The sequence below is a fragment of the Lissotriton helveticus genome, chromosome 6 (assembly GCF_964261635.1).
Source record: "Lissotriton helveticus chromosome 6, aLisHel1.1, whole genome shotgun sequence".
Lineage (NCBI taxonomy): Eukaryota > Metazoa > Chordata > Amphibia > Caudata > Salamandridae > Lissotriton > Lissotriton helveticus.
Genome location: NC_136067.1, coordinates 1,835,407,447 through 1,835,433,278, shown reverse-complemented (window position 1 = coordinate 1,835,433,278; position 25,832 = coordinate 1,835,407,447). Strand labels below are relative to the sequence as shown.

Below are 25,832 nucleotides of genomic sequence, written 5' to 3'. Positions count from 1 at the left end.
ACATGCCCCTTTTGATTTAGAAAGCTACTCAAGTCGCATTTACAAATTGTATAGCATATTAGCCACTAACAGACAACACCTCAGATTGACACTCTGTTCTGCACTGTGAAAGGGCTTGGATTAGAAATCTAAAGGTTATTTCCTTTTGTCCCTTATTTATTTTCTAAAATTAGGTATGTAGGTTTGTGTTTGTGTGTGTGTGTGTATGTGTATGTATGGGTATGTGTGTGTGATATATATATATATATATATATATATATATATATATATGTGTGTTAAAAAAACGCCGAAGCCCAATTCCAGGATACACCGTGTTTAATTCATAACCGCACCACATTTCCTTTCTGTTTCCTTACTTGTTTCGGCTAAGGAGGCAGCCTTGATCACAGGTGAGAGTATTTTTTGCAAAGTGCGTATGTGCATGCGTTTGACCATTCTGTCACGTGACATAGTCCAAAGAATACATCTCCCATAGTGCACTATACATATTCTCCCAAAGTGGATACAATGTAAAAACTACATTAGTGTCTTATTTCAATTATTTCTCTTATAGTGCACTAGGGTATATAGTTCAAATGTTTTTTTTTCAGAGGCAGTCTGGGTAAAAATGTCTTCTTTGCATGGTGCCCTTTATTCCATAGTGGTAAAACACATGTGTTTGTACTGGAAAGATCAAGAGGAGGAAACCTCCACTTTGGGAGAATATGTATAGTGCACTATGGGAGATGTATTCTTTGGACAATGTCACATGGCAGAATGGTTACAAGCACGCACGTACGCACTTTGCAAAAAAATCTCTCACCTGTGATCAAGACTGTCTTCCGTTCGGGCTAACTTCAGTGCAGGCAGCCAAATGGAACACAAGTCTGCCCACAGCAGGCAAAATCATCTTTAAATGTCCCGCCGGCTGGGAGCAGACTTAGTGTTTGCTCCCATTTGGCAGAAGATTTAAAAATGCTTCAGCCAGGCGAAAACATATGTTTCTGTGCCTGCACTAGTGCAGGCAGGGAAACTACTGTGCCCGGGGATGTGCTCCCAGGCACTCAGTAAGTGAACCAGCCCCAGGAAATGGGGGTCACATGCCTTATAAAGGCAGAGATGGGTTTCCCTTTTTTTTTTTTTGTTTTTTTTTACATTTCGGATCGAGGATGGGGTCCCTGGAGCCACTATCCGCTCGGGGAGGGGCACCGCATGCTCCCTTCCCTTAATTAAATATACCCGGCCCCAGGAGATGGGTTTCCCGAGCCCTAAATTGGCTTGGATAGGGGCCCTACTGTTACCCCTTACCCATATATTTATTATAAAATGGGAAGCCGCCATTTTTTTTTTGATTTTCAAAAATAGTTTGGGCCGGGGGAGGGGTTACCCGGGGGGGGAGCGGGGGGGGGGGCTAGGCTACCCCTACCATACCCACTTATAGTATTTCTTTTTTCTTTCTTTTTTACCTTCAGGCCAGTAGGGTTCCCAAGTCCTCTAATGGCTACCAGCATCATCTTTCTCATGTTGCTGGAAGCCAGTCAGAGTGCTCACTCTGGGATCGAATTGGCCCAAGAGAAAAAAAATTCCCTGGGCCAATCAGAACACTCTATTTTCTTTAGATTGGGTTCAAGGGACTCTTGAGTCCCACAAACCCAACCGTCAAGATATATAGATACTTTTAAACCTTAATTTCTTAAACTATTTAATAGATTTACACCTAATCGTAAAAAGCAGAATCTGCGCTTCTGGCTAAATTTGGTGAATTCTGTTCAACAGTTTTTGCCATGGCACTGCCTAAAGAAGTCTATTGAAAATACATGGGGAAATTTTATTTTTTGACCCTCCCTTTTTTCTCAGCCCCTGCTTGACGGATCACCCCAGAATGAGCGGGAGGTGAATTTACTTTTTATTTTTGGACGGTTTTGTGAAGATTCGTCAAATGGTGCAAATGTTTTTAGGAAAACAAAAAAAATGCTTGTCTAGGGAACAGCAATTCTAACTATACCTAACCAGTTATGACCGCCACTGGTTAATACACATATACTTTTTCATTTTTGTGCAACCAGTGGTAAAATAAAAGCAAGCAGGAAATGTAAGTATACACCACAGCTCCCAAATGCTCCCTCGAGTTTTCAGTTTAGCTACAAGGATCCTAGTTTGCAGAGCTTTCTAAAGAACTACAGTCATTAATGACGCTGCTCAGGAGGTTTCTGTGATTTCATATATAAAAGTTAGGAGAATTTAGCCACAGTCCAAACTATCTCACTTGCTATCGAAGTCCCTTCTGTTAGTGGAACTCGTTCAGGGCACTGCATGGCCATTGTATTATATGGATTAAAAGTAACAGTGTGCTCCGTTTTTAATCTGTAATTTCGTGCGTTTAATATGTCTTTCTGTTTTAGATTCAACTTCTGCTGCAGTACTTGAAGATTGATCCTAGAAAGGCAGTGAAACGGCTTGCTATCCAAGACCTAAATTTCTTGGCAAGTAAAACACCACATATGTGGAACAGAGAGAATATTCAGGTATGTTCAGCTAATTGCATGTCAAAAGTGCAATCACCTGATGTGCTTGTCACTGTAGAAAACATTGAGAATAGATGCAACACTATTGCACACCTAAAAACCTCCTTCCTGCCTAATCTGCAGTTTGTCTTTTTGATAGTCTCTTGTGAACGTTGTTAAACTGATCCTTCTGCATTGGTTGCGTGTACCACTGTAGTTGTGCACTCAAAGTTCCCACCCCCCGGTTGTGTAAACCTCCTGCACACTCTGTCTAGTAGTCTGTTGTTTGACTCTCTTGCTTACCATAATACAGGTTCTAATAAGTGGAAATCCTGAAAATTGGATTTCCTATCATTTTGTTGTGTTTAAATTGATCATTAAACACCACTATTGCATAAAGGTCACATGAAGAAACCGCTGCAGACACTAACGTGTGATAAATAAGTGTATTACCACAAAGGGCTTTACCTAACCTTCCATTGTGCTTTTTATTCAGGCTCTCTGTGAGTGTGCTCTTGTGACTCCTTATGACAGCCTCAAGTTTGGCATTCTTTCTGTTCTTTCCACGCTGTCTGGAACAATCGCCATTAAACAAAATATCAACACAGCTCCAGGTAAGGACAGGAATATTACATTTCCAAAATATTTGTGTGACTTTGCTCCCATCTCACCATATCTAAAACCTGCTTGTTGTCTTTTTCCTATTTTCTGACTTGAAATATGCATGTGCCTTTACCTCAATTCTAGTGCCAAAAGTAGTTTTGTCTGCAGGACTTCAAAAAATAGACTTGCCCCATTTAGATTTGATATCTGGTAGGAGTCTGTAAGCTGCTTCTTGTATGTATTTCCACCTATTTATAGTATTTCTTTTGTAAGCAATTGCATTATTATTTGTGGGTGAGTGTCCGTGACTTCCCATCTCAAGGAATAAGCAGAATCCTTGTTAGGGTGAACTTATAAAGTCACCAATTTAACCTGGGCTCAACTCACTGGTACCTATGGGACTGAGGAGAAAAGTTTAACTTGAAGCAGCGTGCAAAATATTTATGCAGTACAAAAACAGTAGTAGTTAAAATGCACAGCAATAAATTTGAAAAATAGGGGCAAACAAAATACACCAAAATGTCAAAAATCGAATAAGAGGAATTGGTGGTAGGATTTTTTTTAAATGTTTCAAGTGTGAATAGCACCAAGAAGCACAAAATGCCAATGATAGTCAATGGTCGCAGTAGACCGGGACCTATGGGCAATTTGAGACTGACCATGATGGAGTGCAGGTTGGATACACCAATCTGATCAAAGATTATACCTTCTAATTTAGTCCTTTTAGTCCCAATTCACCACAGAAGTCCTCTTCAAAAGTCCCCCAGGATCTCAGAGGAACTACTTATAAACTCACAGGGTGTGAGGCAGAGGCCGATGGCAGGGTCCAGGTGCCACTGGGCAGTGGCAGGGAAGGCCTCTTGTATATTGTCTTATACCTGTTGGTATAACAGTGAGTCAGCCTGATCACCCTTGGAGATCACATATTTGTCCTGAATACAAGAAGAAGCAGGTCCAGTCCTTCAGGGCTCCTCCTTTGTCACAGACAGCATGCCCAGGAGTGTTCTTCCTCAGGTCCTGGAGTGTTCTGATGTGGGTGTCTGAAGAGACCACAGTTATGCCTGGCAATAGCCAATGTATGGGAATGATTGCTGGGCATCCCCTAACCAATGGGATAAAAGTTCCCATGGCCAACTCTACCTACTTTGTACATTTTAAAGATTATGAAAGTCTTTGGCTCTACTAAACTTGGGCTCTGAGGGCACGTGTGTGTGTGCTTGCACGTCTGTGCTTTCACATGCGTGTGTAGTATACTCTGGTAATTCTAGTGTCTTCCCACATAGAACACTAAAATCCAGTGTGAGGCATCCACTACACCCATGATAATTCTAGAGCCAGAAGTCTGGTGAAACAAAAGTATGGGTTCCAGCAACCAGACATTGGATACACAAGAATTATTTTGGCAACATGTTTCCCTACGTTTCAAGTGCACCCCTTGTGTTATAAGTAAAACCCAGAGACAGATGTCTGGCAGGACATAGCACGGTTCATCAGCAACCAGACAGTGGATATGTAAGAATTATCTTGGCATCTTGTTCTCTGCCTTTCAAGTGCACCCCAAAGTGTTATATGAAACCCAGCAGATCTGTCAATGCAGGCTTTGACACTCGAGCAGTATTTGAACCTGTAATGTGAAAAAGGATTCTCACAGCCCTCACAGCCCTCCCTCTCCATATTCGGTGAGGCTCAGAGGAGTCATCTCTGCCCATTCAGGTGAGCTTATTGTTTGCTCCTGGGAGAAAAGTTTTTTCACACCTAAATGCTAATCCCTGGCTGGGAGAAGTTTGAGAGCAAATGCAAATTAGCTGCCAGGAATTTAGGGCAAAGAATAGGTAACTTCCTGAAAGTTACTTTTCCTTAATATTTACTCAAAATATGACCTTGCCATTGAATCGGATTGCAAAAAACTATTTAAATAGTTGTTTAATTAGTTTTGTAGCTAGTCCTATTCCCGCAATACAGTACTTGGATTTTAATCTGTACTCTGGTGTTTTACGTTTTTACGTAGGATAGCTAGGCCTGCCTGCCACTGAGAAAAACAGCTTTCAATCAATCAAGCGTTCGTTAAGCGCGACTACTCAACTGTAAGGGTCTTAATGCTTGTTTCTGTTGGAGTGCTGACATGTTTAAAGGGGAATACCAGGCAGAGAAATTCAGGGAAGCCTTGATAACCTGTATGTTATTTACCCATTGTCCTGAATGTTTCCTTTGTAAGTGAAGTTTTATGAAATGCCTCAAGGAGCCGTCTTTGGATTATAACAAAAACTAGCCCAATAGTTGAGCAAACTCTGTCTATATATTTAAAGAGAATGCTAGTAAGGCCCAACTCTATCACCGGGGTACTATTCACTTAGCCTGTGGGCAATCCCAACCATTTTTCCAGATGGTTGTTTCACTGATTTGCAAGCTCTTAACATTTTTTTCTAACAAAACCTTCCAGACATAGAGTACCAGAGTAACAATTTTACGCATTTTAAGCATGTTTACGCCTCTCTCAGTACTTCTACAGACTTATGGCCCAAACAAGAATCCAATTTCTGAAGCACACCAGCAATAGACTTGGAACTTGATTTTTGCAGCGAGACGTGAGCCCTGAAGTCAAGATTATGGATAAATAGCAGACCTAAATATCTGTATTCATTTACCACCTCCAGGTGAACGCCACTCAGCCACCACCTAAACTTCAGGGGCCACTTCTTACCTTGTGAGAAAACCATGATCTTAGTTTTGGCTGTATTGATCTTTAGGTAATTTCCCTTACAATAATGTGAGAAAGCATCAAGTTACCTCTGCAGACTAACTGAGGAGAGGGGATGAGGGGTTGGCCTAACGGCTAAGGCGCTCGACCTCGGACCTGGGGATCTGGGTTCGAGTCTCGGTAACGACGCCAAAAAAACCCTGTGATTCTGGGCAAATCACTTAATCTCCCCGTGCCTAAAAAATGAAAGTGTGTCCTCATGTAACGTAACTGGTGCTATGTAAAGCGCTCTGATAACTGATTCGGTTCGGTTCTAGTTCGCGCTATATAAAACTCTGCAAAAAAAAAAATACTGATGTCCAATCTAATAACTCTGTGTCATCCACATAAAACAGTGCAGATCTAATTTCTATCCCCAATTTATGGGGAAAAGACCTGACCTGATTTAGGCCTGCCAAGGTATCCGCTATGTAAATTGAATACAGGGGCAGAGCCAGAATACACCCTTGCCTCAAGCCTTTAGGATGCTGATGCTGATCTTTTTGGACGTGGCCCCATTACCCACATCTTTTCCCATAGAAGAGATCTATTTACGGTGTCAAACGCAGTTGACAAGTCGATGTAAGACATGTAAAGGGGCTGCTTCCTATTGAGGGCATAATCTTCAGCCAACAACTTTAATATCAGAACAGCCATCCGTAGTTGAGTACCCTTTCTGAAATTCCATTTGGGTCAAAGGTAGGATTCTAGCTAGACTCACCCAATCACCTAATAGACCCAACAGATGCCTCACATAGATTGTACGCGGGATATCAAAAGGGTTTTCATACGATAATTAGTGGGCAAGGTCCGGTCGCCCATTTTCAACAAAGGCACCCTAATGCTACCGTTGCAGGTTTCCAGTAAATTATTCCCCCCCAATTATTTCTCCAAACAACTGTGCCAGGGTCTGTGCCCACATGTGGGGTTTAAGTTTAATAATGTCTGAGGAAATGCCATCTGGTCCTTGCGCCCTTGAACTTTTCAGACCTTTAATCACTGCTTTGAATCCACTAATTGTGGGGATCAGCATACTTTCTTTCCCCCCTTAACATGCAAACCCGTTGGCAGCCCGAAGCACTCCACACATCATCTTTGGCTTGACACAGGTCTGAAGTGTAACTATCCCAGGTTTCTTTGGGGATTGAAACTGCTGTGATATATGTGGCAGGCCCGAGTATGCTGTTAAAAAAAGCCAGAAGCCCTTTAGGTTACCTATGCGGATAGTGAAGATTGCCTTAGTTCAAAGGCTCTTTTTTTCCCTCCACCTGATTTGCCACCTGTCTTTCTTAAAGGCTTTCATATGTTGTCTTATCAGACACTCCCTTTGTTCCCCACCTACTCTAAACGCCAACCATATTTTCTTATTAAGGACTGCTTTAGCCTGTGACTTTTCCACACTCAGAGAGTCCTTTCTGACCCTACCCCTTTCCAACCCTACGGCTGCTGTATCCCTTATAGAAGAATTTTTTTTTCAAAAGCTTGAACTGTGTGGTGTGATGGTAAGTTGAGTTTGCCAGACCACACAATTGTATGCTCATTTTTACTTTACAGTGGCAAACTATTGGGCCACATATCTCTTTGCTCGACTGCCCTGGACAGTGAGAGAACAAGAGGCTTATGGTCACCACCAGCAAGATCGCCTACCAATAATCCTTCACCATCCCATAATGCACTGAGGAGATCATAGCACAATTGGTCAAGAATGTTACCCTCTTATTACCAAACGTTGACTGAGCCAGCTGATCCCTGGGTCACCTACCATTCATTATAGTCATGTTAATTCTATTTGGTAAGATCCCCAGTTGCCTACATACCCTCTCTTAATCCCAAAGACCTGACCGGGAATGTTCAGTGTAATTTCTTTGTCCCTTTGGATAACATCCCCGGCTGCATAGTGAGGGTTTTTACATTTAGGTCATCCATCAAAAGAATAGGCACATAGGGAAATACCAATCAAATTGTATCTAGTAGAAAGGCCAACTTCTTGAATTATTTATCTATGCCAAGTTTCGAAGGGAAGTATGTATTAATTAATATCAAGTCGGGACACTCCTTTTGGTCCCCCCTGTATGTCATGGTGGAAGGAAGCCCGGATACACAATACTAGAAAATGTGTGTAATCCCTAAGGACAAACACAACAACGTCATGCTTAACAGATAACCAAAAAGCCAGACCCCCCACAGGTTGCCAAAATTGGCCCTTAACTGATTTTAGGCTGAAGACATCATAGCCAGCAACCCCCAGAGCTCCTTTTCCCAGGTTTCTTGTAAGGCAGCGATCACTACTTTATCCTTAAAGACTGACAGGACCGACTCAAAGCCCCTTTTCAGCCCAGCTATGTTCCCGAACTGGAAATTGACTCCTGAGGCATCAGGATCTGTTAAAAAGGGGTTATGAGAACCCTCTTTTTCAACTGATTGTCCCCGCAATCCAGTTCCATGGAGATTCACTCTTTTCTGGAGGCTCCACCCGGTTACTAAAAGTTTGCCTGCACTTAACCGTCTTCCCTACAAGGATCTTTTCCAAACCTACTCTTAACTAGCCTCCCTCGACCGAAGGCAGGGGAACAGGATTGAATAGGGAGGTATAAAACCTAAGCCTGCGTTTAAGTATTCATTTCAGATACATTTCACATTTGATTATAAACCAAAGATAAATGCTCATTTATGTTTCTCTCCCGGATAAATGTTTCCTCAGTGGTCCATAATTCCTTGAAACTCCTCGGTTGGCCGCTGTAGCCATGGATTGTGGCAGTGCTAAGAAGAGGTTGAGTTGGCACACAGCTCTTTAAAAGGGTTTCCTTCTATTATTCAAGCAGAGACCCAGAAGTTATGAATGCATGCAGATCCAAGGGTTAGATGATTTAAAAGTGAACTGTTCGTGTGCTCTTTTAGGAACTCCAGTCACACCAACAAGACCATCAGATTTGGTGAAGTTGGCACAGGAGTGCTGTTACCATAGCAATCGGGCTATTGCTGCTCATGGAGTTCGAGTTCTCACAAATATAGTTGCTTCTTGTCAGGAGAAAGGTGAGTGTTTGGAAAATACTTTTTAATGTGTGCACATGTATCGGAGGATTATTTGTGATGGTGTTTTTCATCTCAGACATTTAGAATTATAAAAATGTTGTTTTGAATAGGAATGTATAATTTTGAGAATCAATCTGTGCCTGTTTTTGTCAAATCAATTGACATTTTCTTCTACATAAAATGATGCACATAATTAACAAAAAAATCTTTATATACTTGCCAGGAGCATTCGGCGTCACAAGACACAGCTTGGCATATCTGTGAAATGTAGTCACATAATGATTGTGGAATGTGGTATCCTTCCAGCATTTTTTACATCTGTCCTGTTTCCACAGTTTTGAATTTTTAATAAACCTATCAGTGGAGAGATGAGAGTTCTAGTGGGTTCTGCTCTAGTAGTGTGGAAATAACGTTCCCATATTTTACAAAACATCCGTCCGTCTGAATGTCGGTAGTAGTGGTGTTTTTGGGTCATGAGTTTTCCAGCACTAGCTGTTGCATGGCTTCATGTGCTTTCAGTTGTTCCTTCAAGGGACTGGGAAAGGCTTGGGTCCTGTCACTATCCGGCCTGGACCACTCTCGATGAAGTAAACAAACAAGGTGGCCGGACAGCTTAAGTTTCGATACTAATTCACTCCCTAGTTCAATTAATTACCAGGTTGAACAGACATGTGTCTTAAATTACTTTTTTTTATTTTATAAAAAGATTTAGAAAATTTCTTGTAGCGTCAAAAGACACAACGAAACATTAAACAAGTTTTACAAACAATACATTCCATAAATTGAAAACAACAATGCGAATCAATGGGGGTTTCAACCAAGGAAATACAAAACAATATACTTTTCATAGACAACTGTACTATGCCTCGAGTTGAATAATTTATGAGGCACCAATCCTGGATATGGAACGAACAAGTGGTCTAACGGAATGGGATACTGGCCTACTTGTTTATCATCTGCAAAGAATACACAGTGCATTTATCACCAAGTGCTACAACAAATAGGAATTACAAGAGGACAACTCTGCAATTTGCACATGTATTAGTTACATTCCTATCGAGCCTTAGAACATTGGTATCTTGCAGGAAAAGACGTCGACGCGTTTCGAACCCAACTGTATTTAACGGGTTCTCCTCAGGACATGGACTGGGGGGTCGTTGTCACTTATTAGCGGGGGTTCGGATCACTCCCTCGACGGTGCGCCAAAGGCGATCACTGGGAGGGGTGCCGGCGCAGATCAATTCTGCAATGTGCGGGTCAAAAGAGCTTTGTTGTGCGGGCCTAGGTCCCTTGGTAGACGCTTGTTCAAGCGGCAGCCGCCGCCTGGACTTGTGCGTTCTCTGTGGCGTTTCAGAAGCGTTTGAATCCGGCACCCGGCTCCGTGTGAACAGATTGCTGTCTGTGACAGGACCCAAGCCTTTCCCAGTCCGGCACCCGGCTCCGTGTGAACAGATTGCTGTCTGTTCACACGGAGCCGGGTGCCGGATTCAAACGCTTCTGAAACGCCACAGAGAACGCACAAGTCCAGGCGGCGGCTGCCGCTTGAACAAGCGTCTACCAAGGGACCTATGCCCGCACAACAAAGCTCTTTTGACCCGCACATTGCAGAATTGATCTGCGCCGGCACCCCTCCCAGTGATCGCCTTTGGCGCACCGTCGAGGGAGTGATCCGAAACCCCGCTAATAAGTGACAACGACCCCCCAGTCCATGTCCTGAGGAGAACCCGTTAAATACAGTTGGGTTTGAAACGCGCCGACGTCTTTTCCTGCAAGATACCAATGTTCTAAGGCTCGATAGGAATGTAACTAATACATGTGCAAATTGCAGAGTTGTCCTCTTGTAATTCCTATTTGTTGTAGCACTTGGTGATAAATGCACTGTGTATTCTTTGCAGATGATAAACAAGTAGGCCAGTATCCCATTCCGTTAGACCACTTGTTCGTTCCATATCCAGGATTGGTGCCTCATAAATTATTCAACTCGAGGCATAGTACAGTTGTCTATGAAAAGTATATTGTTTTGTATTTCCTTGGTTGAAACCCCCATTGATTCGCATTGTTGTTTTCAATTTATGGAATGTATTGTTTGTAAAACTTGTTTAATGTTTCGTTGTGTCTTTTGACGCTACAAGAAATTTTCTAAATCTTTTTATAAAATAAAAAAAAGTAATTTAAGACACATGTCTGTTCAACCTGGTAATTAATTGAACTAGGTGGTGAATTAGTATCGAAACTTAAGCTGTCCGGCCACCTTGTTTGTTTACTTCAGTTGTTCCTTGCCATCACACTAAGCCATCCTCACTACATTTAACATAACTTCTGCAGCATATCTACCTCATTTTGGTCTTTCTGATTTCCTAGTGGGTTGAATAGGGTGCAAATCAGTGTTAGAAGTGGGCGGGATCGGAAGGGCACGGCGTGCCCCTACTTTAAAAAAATTGTTAGTCCGTTCCCCTACTTCTTGGTTTTAAATAAGCGTACTGGGACTGCAGGAATAACCCTATTTTAAAATCCCAACTTTATTTTTCAGCCTGTGAGGTGCACCGTGCACATCGAGGAAGGCCTCTGCAGTGCGCCCGACCTCCTCCCCTTCCCCTCATCATTCTCTAAAGAAAGCCAGGCAACACTGCTCACAACAGGACATGTGAGAAAGGCAACCTTTATGGTACATCAGGTGTTCTTCGCATGGCAGGGAATCCGTGAGAAAGCAGCATGCGAATGCGTACAGCGAGCATCTGTCGCCTGCAAGGCTCCGGTTCGAATTCAGACAGGGCCTACCCTATCTATCATCCTGCTGAGGTCTCTGGATTCAGTACCTTGAAATTTGGCAATCGTAGTACTTGATGGTGACGGGCATACTACACGGAGGCACAGCAGGAGATAGCACCACATATCGCACGTGTGTTTGCTTTTAATATATTGTGTGTGGACGTGAACCGGGTTTCACTCCACCTAAATTGTGTAAAGTGAACCGGATAAATTGGTGCACTGAGCAGAGCACTTGGAAGCAATGACACTTTGGAAAAACATGACCTCGTGCTCTAAGGGATTTATTCAGCTGTTTAAATGAGCAACAAGATGTAACGAGCAACCCGGGAATTCAAACTTTCACAAAGTCCAGCGTGCTTTAAACAGGGGCATTAACTTAATGTTCAGAAATGTAAAATAGCATTTCTAGCTTCGAAAAATCGCGCGTCCCCCTCCTAAAGTGGGTGCAAGAGGAGACATCCTGAAGGCTCATCAGCCATGCTCCTGCAAAAGGTTCAGATGCGCGTGTGAAAAGACCCACCACCAACCTTTCTAGCGTTTAGAAGAGCCCACTGTAGTCTAAAAATAGCATTATATGGAGCTACGAGTGTACCTGATCATGGCAGCAGTAAGAGAAGGTGGGGGGCATCGGGGGTGGGAGGGTGAGTGAGTGCAGCTGCCGAAGTCTGTCCTTGACCGGTTCCTCCTTTGGTTTGGGGAGTATGCCCTTCGCCCAGTGTTAGAAGTAGGCGGGATCGGAAGGGCACGGCTACCAGGACTGCAGGAATAGCCCTACTTTAAAATGACAACTTTCTTTTTCAGCCTGTGTGGTGCACCGTGCACATCGAGGAAGGCCTCTGCAGTGCGCCCGACCTCTTCCCCTTCTCCTCTGTGTCTAGGGGCCTGCAAAGTTACACTTAAAGGGCCATCAGTCTTAGCATAGCGTGAAACCTGCTACCTCTGATGGCCCTGCTGCTGCCGTGATTCACGCCTCATTTAGTGAGGAAGCTACTTGCCTGCCCCCACTGTGACCAATACAATGGTCACATTCGGGGACTTTGGTGTCCCCGCCCTTGACCACCCCTGTGTCTAATGGGCTGGGTAACTAGAGAGATCCTTGGGCCACTTAGAGTCTGATGAACATAGATGTTTTGTTATTAGGTGCGGCTTACTCCTCAACGCCCCGCTTAGTCAAAGGAGGCCACATCAAACAAGCATTGGAAATGCAATAGGTCTCGCAGCATTAGAGTTAGTGCATTTAGAATTGTTTATGGGTTTTTTGTTGTAAATCTTTTGCATTTTTATTTTTTGTAGCCAATGCTAAAGAATTACAAATCAAAAAAGCAATAAACATTTGTAAAAGCTTTAACTAAAAATCCTGTGAGACCTATTGCACTGTGTGAGGGTGAGGTGTTGAGGGTGAGTGAGGGTGGGGGTGAGTGAGGAGTTGAGTGTGAGTGAGGTGTTGAGGGTGAGTGAGGTGTTGAGGGTGAGTGAGAGTGAGAGTGAGTGAGGGTGAGGGTGAGGGAGGGTTATTGTGAGTTAGGGTGAGGGGTTGAGGGTGGGTGAGGGTGAGGTGTTGAGGGTGAGTGAGGATGAGTGAGGGTGAGTGAGGGGTTGAGGGTGAGTGAGGGTGAGTGAGGGTGAGTGAGGGTGACTGAGTGTGAGTGAGAGTGACTGAGTGTGAGTGAGTGTGAGTGAGGGTGAGTGAGTTATGAGACGCCTCACGCCTGTATCATAGTGAGGTGCAAAAGGAGACGCACGGTGCGAGAACCTTACAAATATGAAAAGCTTGCAGCATGCCAGATGCTAGGATGCGCGGGCGTGTGTGAGATACAGGTACACGCGCGAGAAGCCCTGATGTGGAGCGGGAAATGCACAATGATGAGCATAGTTCGATATACAGAACGAGGTGGCTGTGTGTGGGTGGTACTCAGAAGTGTGGTGTTTGCGATGAACACAGCACGAGAGCCCGAGGGAGATACTTGAAAACTGTGAGAAACATTTCCAAGCGAGTACACCGCACGAGGTCACAAAAGAGCAGTGCATGAGATGCTCACAACACAAGCACAACAAACTCAAGTATGTGGGAGACAAACACATGAAGCATTTTGTATGTAATGCGTGGGGCTCCTCACACACGGGAAGGTGGAGAAGGAATAGAAACACAGAAGTGTGAGGTGGGAAAAGATCGTTTAACATGGGAAACTGGTGTGAGGTGCCAACAAACGAGCCCTGTGTGTGATTTTACCACACAGGGTAACCCTGGTGTGAGAATACGAGCGTGTACAGTGCGTGTGAACCGCTCAGAGCGCGAGAGGCTCACACACACGGGTGTGAGATAGACGCCGAGTATGGGCGAGTCTGACGCTCTCGAGACGCCTGGTGTGTGCCTGTGATGCCCCTGTAAAGCGCTCTGACACCTTGGATAATATTCGCGCTATATAAAATCGCATTAAATAAAATAAATGAAAAAAATAACATGGAAGATGCTCACAGACGCAGGAATAGTGTGAGATACTCGGAAACATAAGCGTGTTGTGTGTGACTCTCAAAAACAAAGTGTGTGAGGTGAACACCGGTACCATGCCTGTACGAGATTCAGGGTGCGTGAGATATACTCAAACACGTGGCGCCCGGTGCGTGAAATGTGTAGAGCTGCGACAAGCATTGTGTAGAGCTGCGCCAAGCATAGTGCGTGCGACGCTCACAGGCAGGAGAACCGAGCTGCCCAGCCCACCCCCTCCCCCAGGTAGAGACTGAGGCCGGAGTCGTACACAGAAGCCGAATGCACGTGCGACACAACTGCAAAGACCACGAACAGTACTAGGGTCTTATGGAGAAATAACCCCCTGGGGACTGTAACTGGTAGTCAGACCGTGGGAGTTGCACCGATTTTATGGTATACGCCAAAATAATGCAGTTTAATAGGGCATTCTCGAAATCATGTACTCCTCCTGCCTAGACGTGTAGCCATATGCGATAGTTCTTGTATTGAAGGTGCAAAATGCGTTGTACGAGGCAAATAGAAAAGAATAAAAACAATAAGGTTCGGAGGTGGTAATACACGTTTAATCTCATTTCCATACAACACAAGGGCTTCTGTATAAATATGCTCAGATTCAAAAAAACATTTGTGTACGCGAAATGAGTGTCATTTCTCCCACCGAAGCCTAACAAATACTGCAGGAATAAAATATATCAAGCGTGTACAAACAGAGGAATCCGGGGTGAGGCGTTCAGGCTGGCTACTTGCATATCTCGTTCGAAGCAACAAAAGACTTGCGCTTCGTGTTGCCGCCACCCGTGGTGACTGGAAAGCCATTTTAAGTGAGCGAGAAGGAAGGCGAAAGATAATGGCCGATGCACAGGCTTCAAAGCGTGAGGCGGCTTTCTCTGCAGTGCTGACTCAGGGGAGGGGGCGGAGCGGGGCAGAGCGGCATGTGGGTGTGAAGAAGCCGGGCCTTTGAAGTGAAGCTAAGCTTCACTTCAAAGGTGTCGGAGGAATGCGGGCGGCTGTGCACGCGCTTTTAAGCTCAATGCACATGCGCATTGAGCTTAAAAGTCACGGGCACTGCAAGGAATCGCCACGATTCCTTGCAAGTTAGATAAAGAGTCGATGAGCCCCTATAGTCTCGCTTGCTCGATGCGCATGCGCATCGACAGGCGAGACCTAAAAAACCTGGCTTGCAGGGTGGTTTGAAAGAGAGTTAGAGCTTTTCATGTATATTTTAGGCTGGTGCTCTGTGACCTCGGTGGCAAAGCTTTAAGTGATTTGATGGGTGTGCTGAGATGTGTACTTAAAGGTAGGTGGGATGCAAATAGAGATTTAAGTCTACACACACATCAAATTTATATTTCTGCTGCTTTCATAGAACTGCCAAGATAAGTTATTTTACATTTGCAATTACATTCAAACTGAGAAGCTAAACGAGCAGCATAATTTTTGCTTTCAGTGTTTTCCCTCTCGGCTAGATTTTGTTCTTGTCTTTTAAATGCTAACAAGATGTGCAGTTCATGTCCCGCATTTCCATTCACAGTGCCACCAATGTGTTCAGTATATGTGAATATCAAGCTCTCTAGGTCCAGTTTTCAAGAGATCCAAAGATCCAAAGAAGTAGCTGATATTAAAGTAAATAGGCATTTGTTTACCCCTTCGAAACTGTGCCTTTAACACAATTTGCCCATCTGCAACTAGCAGCACAATACTTTAAAGTGAAGGATCAATAAAGTACTGCAACAGGTTTTCTTTTCCTGAGTGTTATGCCAATGGAACAGTAAAATGTATAAACTATTTAACTGTGTCTGTTTTGCACAATACCCTTTCTCACCATGGCTGGTGATGCTTGAGAGTAGTGTAGCGTAATGCTAGAGCTGAACTAGAGTGCGAGTAATGGTGCCTTTATTTGCAGTCTGGGTGTTGCTACTCCCAAGATAATTTAGAAAAAAAACTAAAGGAGCAAATACTGCATGTTGTTTTGAACACCCCATTTTTACACAAATTCTCTCAAAAGCCATTACTGTGCGAAGACAACATAGCCTGATGCTCCCCAGGAGTTGACCACATTTTTTTTCAAGATGCACAATATGTTTCTCCCATAAGTAAATATTTGCCTCCACTTTGCCAAGGACTGTGTTTTGTCATGCTTGCTCACATGATATCTCACTCAGGCTCACTACCCCCATTATTCATTCTCACTCACTTTCCCTTTTACTCAAAATTGCTCACATGCACTCACTCTTCAACATTCGGTATCACATTATCACTCTCACTCAGTCTCACTTATTCCTACTCTGATTACCTTACAGTTTCACTTACTTTACGGGACTCATTCTCCCTCACTTTCTCTCACTTTCATCCACATACACTCTGTCACTCATGCTCAGTTACATTCAGGCACTCAATCATTCGCACCCACATTTACTTACTCACACTCATTCTTCTTTGCACATGTGCTATACTATGTTTGAGCAGCTAGCTGGCTGACATGAATATGAAGGAGTCCTTGTGGGTTTCCGTGAGTCAGATCAGATTCTCTAGAAGAGTTCCTTTGTCTTCTGAGCCCTGCTTAGCACATGCGTACAAGAGGAGACCTATATTCATGTCCTCAATGTTTGAGACAAAAAATACTCATTGATTTCTGAACAATGAGAGTAAAAGCATTAAGGTAACATGTCGTTCCTGCTTAGATTGTGCATGCTTTACATAATCCTGCATTCCCTATGAGTGTTTGCTTTTTCCAGAATGTTGTTACTTTTGTTCAGGCAGGGCATAATTTCAAATGAGTCACATCCAGCTGTTTATAATGGGGCATGATTGGGTTGTAGCTGAAGACAGTGCGAGTTTCACTCAGTGGGGCAGAAGGGTGTTCGGGGGGATAGGATGTGGCACTATGGCCAGAGCTACCGAATTTGAATTGGGGAACCTGGTCAGCCTTCATGCCTAGTCCATCAGACCACTGCTGAGGGAGCACATTCCATGATTGTCCTTAGAAGGCCCCGCTAGACCATGGAAGCCCAGGTTTCTTAGCACCAGCAGGTGAAGCCTACCGGTGGCCAGTGTCCTACATAGCAGCACACCCTAGAGCGTCAAGGACTTTATCCCTGAGGTCACATGAGCATTGAGGCCAGTCCACCGCACCCATTGGTGCCTCCATAGGCATTGTCCCAGTAGTACTAACGCAACTCACCAGGGATTGGCAATGCAGGATTTGCATGCACACCAGACTAAGGAGCATGTTTTCAAGGGCCTTGCGTCATGCTTGCACCTTGCAAAGTGCTACATGCACAATGCAAAGCTCCAAGCCATATTTGAAAAGCCACGTAAAGCCACTTTGCATGTCTTTGAACGGCTTCATACATATGGAGTAGTGCAATGCAGCGCAAACTGCTGCATTGCCTTGCTGTGTGCAAGGGAGGTGTTGCGGTAGGTGTTGCATGGGAGACTGTTTTTTTAACTGGGGTTTAGTTTTGCAGCAATGCTGCAAAATCGGCCCTCAAGTGAAAGATCTGTGAGAGTTGTTTGGAATAACTACAAAGCACCTAGTAAACATTTCATGGAAACGTCCAAAGACTCAACGAGGAGTGACATTGAACAGAGGAGATATGCCGGTTTTAACCGTTTATTAACCTCCCTGGTGTTTGTTGAAAATATGGGCATATTATATGATGCTCTCACAGAATTGGGTGACCTATCCAGAAGGCTGCCGCAGCGTGATATGACCATATATGAGGCCGATCGTTCAATACAGATGCAGATTTTAGTGTTTGAATCAATGGCTGATTCACCTGGGCCCTTTGCTACAACTGCATTAAATGCTGCTGAACGGATGCAGTTTGCTGGTGAAGGACTGCAACGGAACAAAGGCTGTGTTAGCATCAATAGGGCACAGTTCGTTAGGAGCTTAGCAAATCACCTGCGAAAAAGGATGACAATGTCTATTGCATCAAATGTTTCTAGATGCACCACCACAAACAATGACGAAATAGAATACAAAGAGTTAGTACATAGAATGAAACTCCTACAACCAGTTTATTGGCCAAATCCAGTAGACATCTTATAGAGTGAGGGAGAATTACAAACCCTCTATCCACACCTCCGACTCCGCCCACTAATCCAATCCTCTGCTTATTCCCGCCTCCCGAGTCTCCGCCCACAGTTCCCCTACTTTTTTTTCCCCACTTCGACCACTGGTGCAAATACACCACGCCCCAAAGGGCATGTCTAGTTCCTTACAGCATGAAGTTTGCCACAGGGTCCTCAGGGGTAACTCGTTATTATTCTTCTGATTTTCAAAGCTTTTCCATCTGAAAATAGTGTAAGGAGATTCATCTGCAGTTTCCCATTATGGAGATTTCTTTGGTGGGCTGTGTGTTTCCTGGGAAACACATCTTATGTTGCTTTCCAGTGGGCATGGGGTATCTTCTAGGCCAGCGGAGGTGGCCGTGACGATGGCGATATGATCATTTTATTTTTCATATCCCCTCTTCACTTTAGTCCTCTAAGTGCTCATGAAGCCATTATTAGAACAAAGACACATGGACGCCATGAGGTTTGAAACCTAGAAGACTATGTTCTTTCTCAAAATTACACCAGCCTCACGTGAAAGCAGGTTTTTCAAGCAACCAGGAACCCTGGGCGAAAACTCCTGAGTTTGGTGCTGCCATGTGATTCCAAACATCTTTACACTGCGGGGTCAGGCTCTGAGATGTCAGGTCATTCGTATGAATGCTAGAGGAGATTCATATTATCATGTACATTAGTAGATTATGGTGAAAACATTTTCATGACCCAAAGTTTTGCACTAGAATGCTGTGACTAATTATCCTGTGTAATCATGTTATTGATTCCAATCATTCTAATAATTGGCATTGGTTTGAAACTGTTCCTGCTGCTGACTGCCTGCAATTCCTATGAATATCGCTAGCAAATATTTTTAAACCAATACTAAAGGAGTGTGTCCGCTCTGACTAGCTCTTTGCTGTTACCAGTCTCTGAAGTGTCCTGAATAACTGCTGTATGATGAATGTGACTGTGAGTAGTCTATTGCCAGAGTTGGTGTCTACAGGGACCAATACACACACTGCAGAAATGTGTGTTTCATCCTGGCATTACCGGTTCTGTTCCCAGGGGGTCTACTCAGCCTTTAAACCATATGACATAAAACAAAAAAAATCAAGTTGAATAATAATCAATTTTTCTTTATCTGTCAGTAGTGCCAAGAAACTCCCTCGGGGAGTGAATGAACGCTCTATAAATAGCTTGTTGTGTTACTGTTCTAGGACACATACTGAAGGTGTAAGTGGCATCTGTCACAAATCGATTCGAGAATTTGCGTTCATAATCTTTAAGTTCTGCTACATTTATAACTTCTTGTTTACACACTTAAAAGAGGAATTTTGAATAAGAGTTGCACCCATAAATTGTTTGCCCTAGTACTGATCAAAAATCATTTCCCGTTTTCAATTCTAGATAATTTGATTTTAGAAAAAGATGCAGTCTATGGACTTGAGTCTCTTCTTGTTCTTTGTAGTCAGGATAGCACCCCTGGTGCTCAAGAAACATTAAAGGTATTGTGAGTGTGTTACTTATTTATATAAATATGGTGAATGGAAAGCTGAAAAAATCACAGGGAATCCTGTTTATTATGATTACATTTAATATTCAATCTGTATGTTTCTTGATTGACTACATTTGTCTTAAAATCGGCCATTATATTTAAGCATGTGTGAAACTAGTGTAATTTCCCTTTGCTTAATATAAGTGAAATTTTGGGACAATAACATGAAGAGCAAAACTGTAATTCAGCGCACAAAATGCATCTTCATGTCCATTTTTGGTTCAAGGTTGCATTTTGCACTACAAATCGTGATAAATCACACATGATACAAATAGAAGCCTCTCATATTCTGTTTGTTTATGTTCCTGTGATGAGATTTTTAAGATTTTTCCCTTACATGACATAGAGTTATGGCATTATTTTGGACTTTTCTTGTAAAATGTGTAATGTGAAATGCCAGAAAGTACGCGAGATTACACCAGCATAATGAAAATTTCACCTGCGCTTAATATATTGACGTTCCTCTTTATGTGATGTTTATATTTCATCCTTTTTTCTGCAGATTGCCTTAAATTGTATGGTCAAGTTGGCGAAAAGCCGTCCGCATCTGAGCCAGTCGGTGGTGGAGTCTCTTTTGACACAGTTGCACAGTGCTCAGGATGCATCCAGGATCCTCATGTGCCACTGTCTTGCTGCCATCGCCATGCAGCTGCCTGTTCTAGGAGATGGCATGCTAGGAGATTTAATGGATCTTTACAAAGTGATTGGACGCTCGGCCACAAATAAGCAACAGGAACTTCTGGTAACGATCCGCCATTGAAGTATTTTATTTTCTACTTCATTGTCCTGATAAGTGATAATTGGTAAGGTTTCAGACCAATTCAGTGTCTGGTTGTCTTCTCTGTAGTCCATTTGAGACTATTGTTTCTAAGAGAAATATCTCCCCTTGTTCAGGATTTTAGTGCTGACGATGCACATTTTCCTGACAAGTGTGTTTGAGTCTTGTCTTATAGAGCAAGAAAGAAAACATTGCAGTTCCACATTATAAAGTAACATTGTGGATGCAGCTGTAGTGTCTGCAAGAACAAGGGGCTTTTGTTTAAGCCTTCCTGTTGATCTACTCATCCCCTGTATATTAGAGAGAGATAAGATTTACTATTAAAGGAGAGAAGGAAGGCTGTAATTTTGGTAAGGAGTAGTCATCCCCTGACAGCGCTTAGAGACCTGTAGGTGATAATGCGCTTGATAAATAAAAATTAACACAACATAACATCCCAGGTTCGACTGCCCCACCTAGGCTCTGCCTTGCTTGCTCTGTGATAGTGCACACCAGTTTGCCTCAATGGGCCTGCCTGCTTTATTACAGTTCTAATGTTACCCTTATCACAGGCCTGTGCAATGGGTCCACAGGCTTGAAGAGACCATGTCGAAGGGAGGTCCTGACCAAGGTGGAGCTCAAAATGAGATTTTGGTATTCTTAGGATTATTTGTCCTGGTGAAAGAGATGCTGATGAGAAAGACCAAGGTGCTGGTTGAAGAAATCAGAAGTATCATAGATAACCCTAAGGTGTCAATGCAAGGTAAGAACAATGCCTTGAAAAGATCATAACAGTAAACTGCCCCTAGGGTGAAGTGCATTGAAGTGATCAAGATTAACCGGTTTGCAGTTACAGACTATTCGTAGTGTAGATTTGCAGGGTCCCGATATCATCCCTCTGAATCATAAAACACCCTTGGGGGGAATAGGTAAATATGCATGCTTTGTGATTTTTGTTTGGCAGTTAACAGTAAAAGGTGATCTAGATCACATAGACCCCATACAGAAAGAACATTTTACACTATACCTGTAGCCAGTCATGTTTTTCAGACTAGTCCAATATGGCAGCGTTTTTTAACATTTTTATTTTGATACAGTCAGGGCCATACACACGCATATATAAATAAAGATGGCCATATGCACAACAACGCCAATAGCCAGTACATGCCTCATCACAAAGAGATTGCATGCCGAGCGGAGGACAACACCTGGGATTGCACAGATCGATCAGGGGCAGTGGATCACTGGGATGTTTGGTGCATTCCAGCATCCTCCAGTCAATAGGTGTATCCAACAGCTCTGAACCACATTGCACTCTTGCGGTAGGTCCCATTTCTTCACTCAACAAAGTTACATCATACATTTGAGGTTCTGAAGACAGGTCAACGGCGAACAATGTTTTAAATGTTTGCAGTTCATGAAGATGCTGCTTCCAAAACCCTGAGATTTGGGCACAATGTCGATCTCAGAAAGCATGTTGTGGGATTTTCTAACCACGGAGGAGCTTGCCAGCAGTCCTTGTATATGATAAAAGGCATCCCCTCCTGCTTCATACCACATGGCACGAGTTAGAGTGAATGCATCAGCTGGACCACAGCCATGGATCACAAGGTCCTGATAGATATGAAACATATATTTAGAGCATGTCTATTCACGCAGAGTTAACTAGTCAAATCCCCTTCACACAGGGTCGATCAAAATGTACCAATTCCTTACATGTTGAAAGCATACTCCCTTTCAAACGCAGCCCAGTTTTATTCATACCAATGAATACAATGTGGGAATAAATTTACATTTAGGTCCTTGTACAAGTCCTGAGGAGGCCTAAAGAAAGAAATAGTAGGGGCCAAAACGCATCAACTTTTGATATGTGAATCCCACCTGCTGCATAGCAGCAAACCCATGAATCCATCTACAGGGTGGACTTGAATAAGGACCAATTCAAGGACATCTACCCAGATATATAATTTTCTTGTGCTTCAACAAAATCCATTCAATGATGGCCGCTGTGGATGCATGGCTAGAAAAAAAGAATTGGCAAAGCCAATAGTTTTCACCTGTGTGCTTATTGGCTTTCCAGTTCTTGCTCTGCTTTGGAACTCTGGAATTCCTGGGAATGGCAGCATTATGCAGATGTGTCTTGTCCAACCTTGCTTCAGTGGCTCATCACTGTAGACCTGTAATCTTTCTCAGATTGGTTTTGGAATCACCTCGATAAAAATTGTTGCAGCAAATAAAAGATGCCACAGTGGTACTTCACTGACCTTTTGCGGATAACCCAAACATCATAGTGAATGTTGTGTGTTAGGTCTTTGGCAATGCTCACTAAGCTCCTTTAAAGGGAATGATTGTGAACTGCTTGCCACATTGCATCTTGCATTCCAATTTGCAATGGTATTTGCAAATAGCTAGCTAGGGAATAGCTAACCTGTTACGGTACAGTCACTACCACCATTACCAGTACAGCTGCCTGTTAACTGATTACAATCACAAACCACTCCTCTCAATTTTTGCTCTCTCCATCCATCACTCATCTTCATTCTTACTGCCACATCCTTGCAGTCTATTTCCACGTAACCTATAAGTCTATCCCACAATATTTGTTTGGCTTCCTGTCGGATCACACGAACTACCGTTGCCACTGAGACTAGAGGCTTATTTTACTAAGTTATATAAAAATGGGCCTCTGCTGACACCTTGGATTTCGTGGGCGGTGCTTGTGCACAATTACACAGCTAATTGGGATCAGAATGTTCATTGATATGCATATGTCCAACAGATGTGTGAAACATGAATGATTTGACACCTCTGTATGACTTTGTTGCAGACCGACCACCGCCTTGTAGTCTGGATTTTTGTAAAATCTTGGTATCTAGATTTATCACGGCAGTGAGTCTGTATTAAGCACAGTTTGGGCTTTGTTTCTCAGGTACACCTGCAGCAACAGTTTAATTTGCTATATCTGAAATTGCACTGGTAGTCCTTGTATTAATGGTTTTAAGCTATATGGTGGCTTGTCCACCTCCAAAAGCAATTTCATCAGCAGAGACAGATTACTCGGCCTACCTGCTTTCGTATTTTGACTTCTTAAAACCTCCACTTTTGTGCAACACTACGGTGGACGTAATATAACCATGTGGTTGACAATCACTACAGGCAATATTGGGTATTGCAGACAATCTAAAAAAAAAATCCGTTTGTTTTTCACTAGATTTATATCCCTCCCTCTCCCAAAATGTTTCACCAGAGCAATGTCTGACCCAGCCATGCCCTTCTGGAAGACACTGCCTCTGCTCTTTTCACACAAGATTTATTACCACATGCACACTAATGATACCGAGGTTTACCACAAATTAGAATTCTTATTTGGGGAAAATAACCACGTGGTACTCTTCATAAAATGAGGTGCATCGCTGAATCCTGCTGGACAGGTTCTGCCTGAACCATGAGGAAAGCAAAACCCTGCTTATAGGTCCTTCATCCCTCCTGTGAGCCTGTCTAGATTGACTGGCTCCACACTCCTTTCTGGTTGAAACCCCAAACAACATAGGTGTGCTGTTTGAATGTCTAAACAGACCCTTCTTAGCAGAAATGAGCCTTGTAGTGCGATAGGATAATCAATAATGTATTCCAGCACTTATCTAATCTTAGATGTCTTTCCTCTCCCTACATCTACTGCAGAATATTGTACTAGTCCAAAAAGTAATAATAAAGTCCCAGAAGTGGCAACTGCACACAGAGCACTAGGTAATTCCATGTAGTTATTTTATAGTTTTGAGATGCCATGATCTTGCACATTTAGATTTATTCTCACACACTCCCCAACACTTTAGGCTGAAGTGCATTGATGCTGCTGCACCAAGTTAAGTTAGAGCATTTCACCAAACCTCACACAGCTCATCCAACACTCCATACATAGGTCAGACTAGAACCACCACTCTTTTTAACCAAGCTCCCCTAAAAGGCCTCCCAGGAACCCAATGGAAAACAGAGCATGTTTTATGTCATACAGTACAGTACAATACAGTGATCACGTCATGCACACACTGAAGACTCTACATTGGCTTCCTACTGACTGCTACCCAACAAGAGAGATTCCATTTCAAAACTATATTTCATATAGCGCTTTACTATGCTTTATGGAGTAAGCAACCAGCTTAGTCAATAAAGCACTGCACAGCTATATGAAGGGATATTGCTTCTAGGTGTCCATCCGTACAAGGCAAATAGACACCTGAGGTTGGGTAATATGAATCTACTTTCCACCCACACAACAGTAGCTTTATCTCCCCTCTAGAGAATATTCTCTTTAAAGAAGACCATAGTTCTCTTCTCTGAGCACAGCTCTGACATCTTGGAAATTCCACTGAGTTCTGTGAGTGCTGGTGTCCTACATTAAAGTACTGATCCTTACAGCTCGACTTTGAAATTAACCGAGGACAGTGAAAGGAAAGCAAATCCAACTCAGTCCAGTCCTGGCCTTCCAAACTGAAGTTTAATGCTTGAGATGGCTGGTCCTTGTTTATTTATACTTTTTGTCTGCCAAATGTGTGAACCTCAGTCACAATAGATTGATCCATGTTCAGATGGAAAAGTCACTGCTGTGTCTCCCATGTTTGCTTTGCTTTGTGTGGCACAATCACATCTGTTTACATCCTCATCCATGTGCTGAAGGTGATCTTAACCGTAAAAGCATTTTTCCAGCAGTCTGGTGCAATTTAGTACGGATACATGAATGTACTGTGGCCCTGTGCAAACCAGCCTGGTCTTGTTGATGAATCTGTGCAATTGTGTTTGCACAGGATATCTTCCTCTAGGTCCTTCACATAGTGGTGGTGCTTAGTCTGAACTCAATCTCCCACGAATACTCTGTGAAGTCCAGTGCATGTCCTGTTGCCACTGGTTGACTGGTCTCCAGTTGCAAAGGTCTTAAGCGGTCATCCACAGGTGAGTGTCTTTCTTGCAGGAGGATCAGATCCACTTTGACAATGGCCACCGGTCCCAGATACTTGAGCATACCTCGGGTAGGTCAGGACTCTGTTTCCCAGCAGGCACTTCAGCATCCAGCTGCGGGCAAGGTGATCTTGGGAAGCAGGGCTCTCATAATTGCAGGGCAGGTTTCCTTCAGCTTTTGTGTCCTTGGAGCTGAACGGAGTCCAGTCACATAGCCCTTGAAGTCACTTCTTCTGGGCTGGCATGAGTGGATACTTTTTCTTTCCACAAGTGGCCACTGCAGGGATACTCTTTTTGGTGAATCCCTTGGGTTCAGCAGGTGCAGCCGAGGCTTTGTTGCAGCATGTTTTTGCTGCATCCAGTGAGCAGCCGAGCAGTCTTCCTTCAGTTCTGGCTAC

The 25,832-nt window shown here is 43.3% G+C and overlaps 1 protein-coding gene across 2 annotated transcripts in view; it reads left to right on the top strand.

The window, feature by feature from the left end:
• Positions 1–25,832, top strand: part of INTS7 (integrator complex subunit 7) — a 303,638-nt gene that overhangs the window by 144,162 nt on the left and 133,644 nt on the right. For both annotated transcript variants that reach the window (XM_078649744.1, XM_078649742.1), the window contains exons 7-11: positions 2,382–2,504; positions 2,980–3,097; positions 8,722–8,856; positions 19,577–19,674; positions 20,227–20,466. In XM_078649744.1, coding sequence (XP_078505870.1) covers positions 2,382–2,504; positions 2,980–3,097; positions 8,722–8,856; positions 19,577–19,674; positions 20,227–20,466 — 714 coding nt within the window. The remainder of the gene's footprint in view (positions 1–2,381; positions 2,505–2,979; positions 3,098–8,721; positions 8,857–19,576; positions 19,675–20,226; positions 20,467–25,832) is intronic.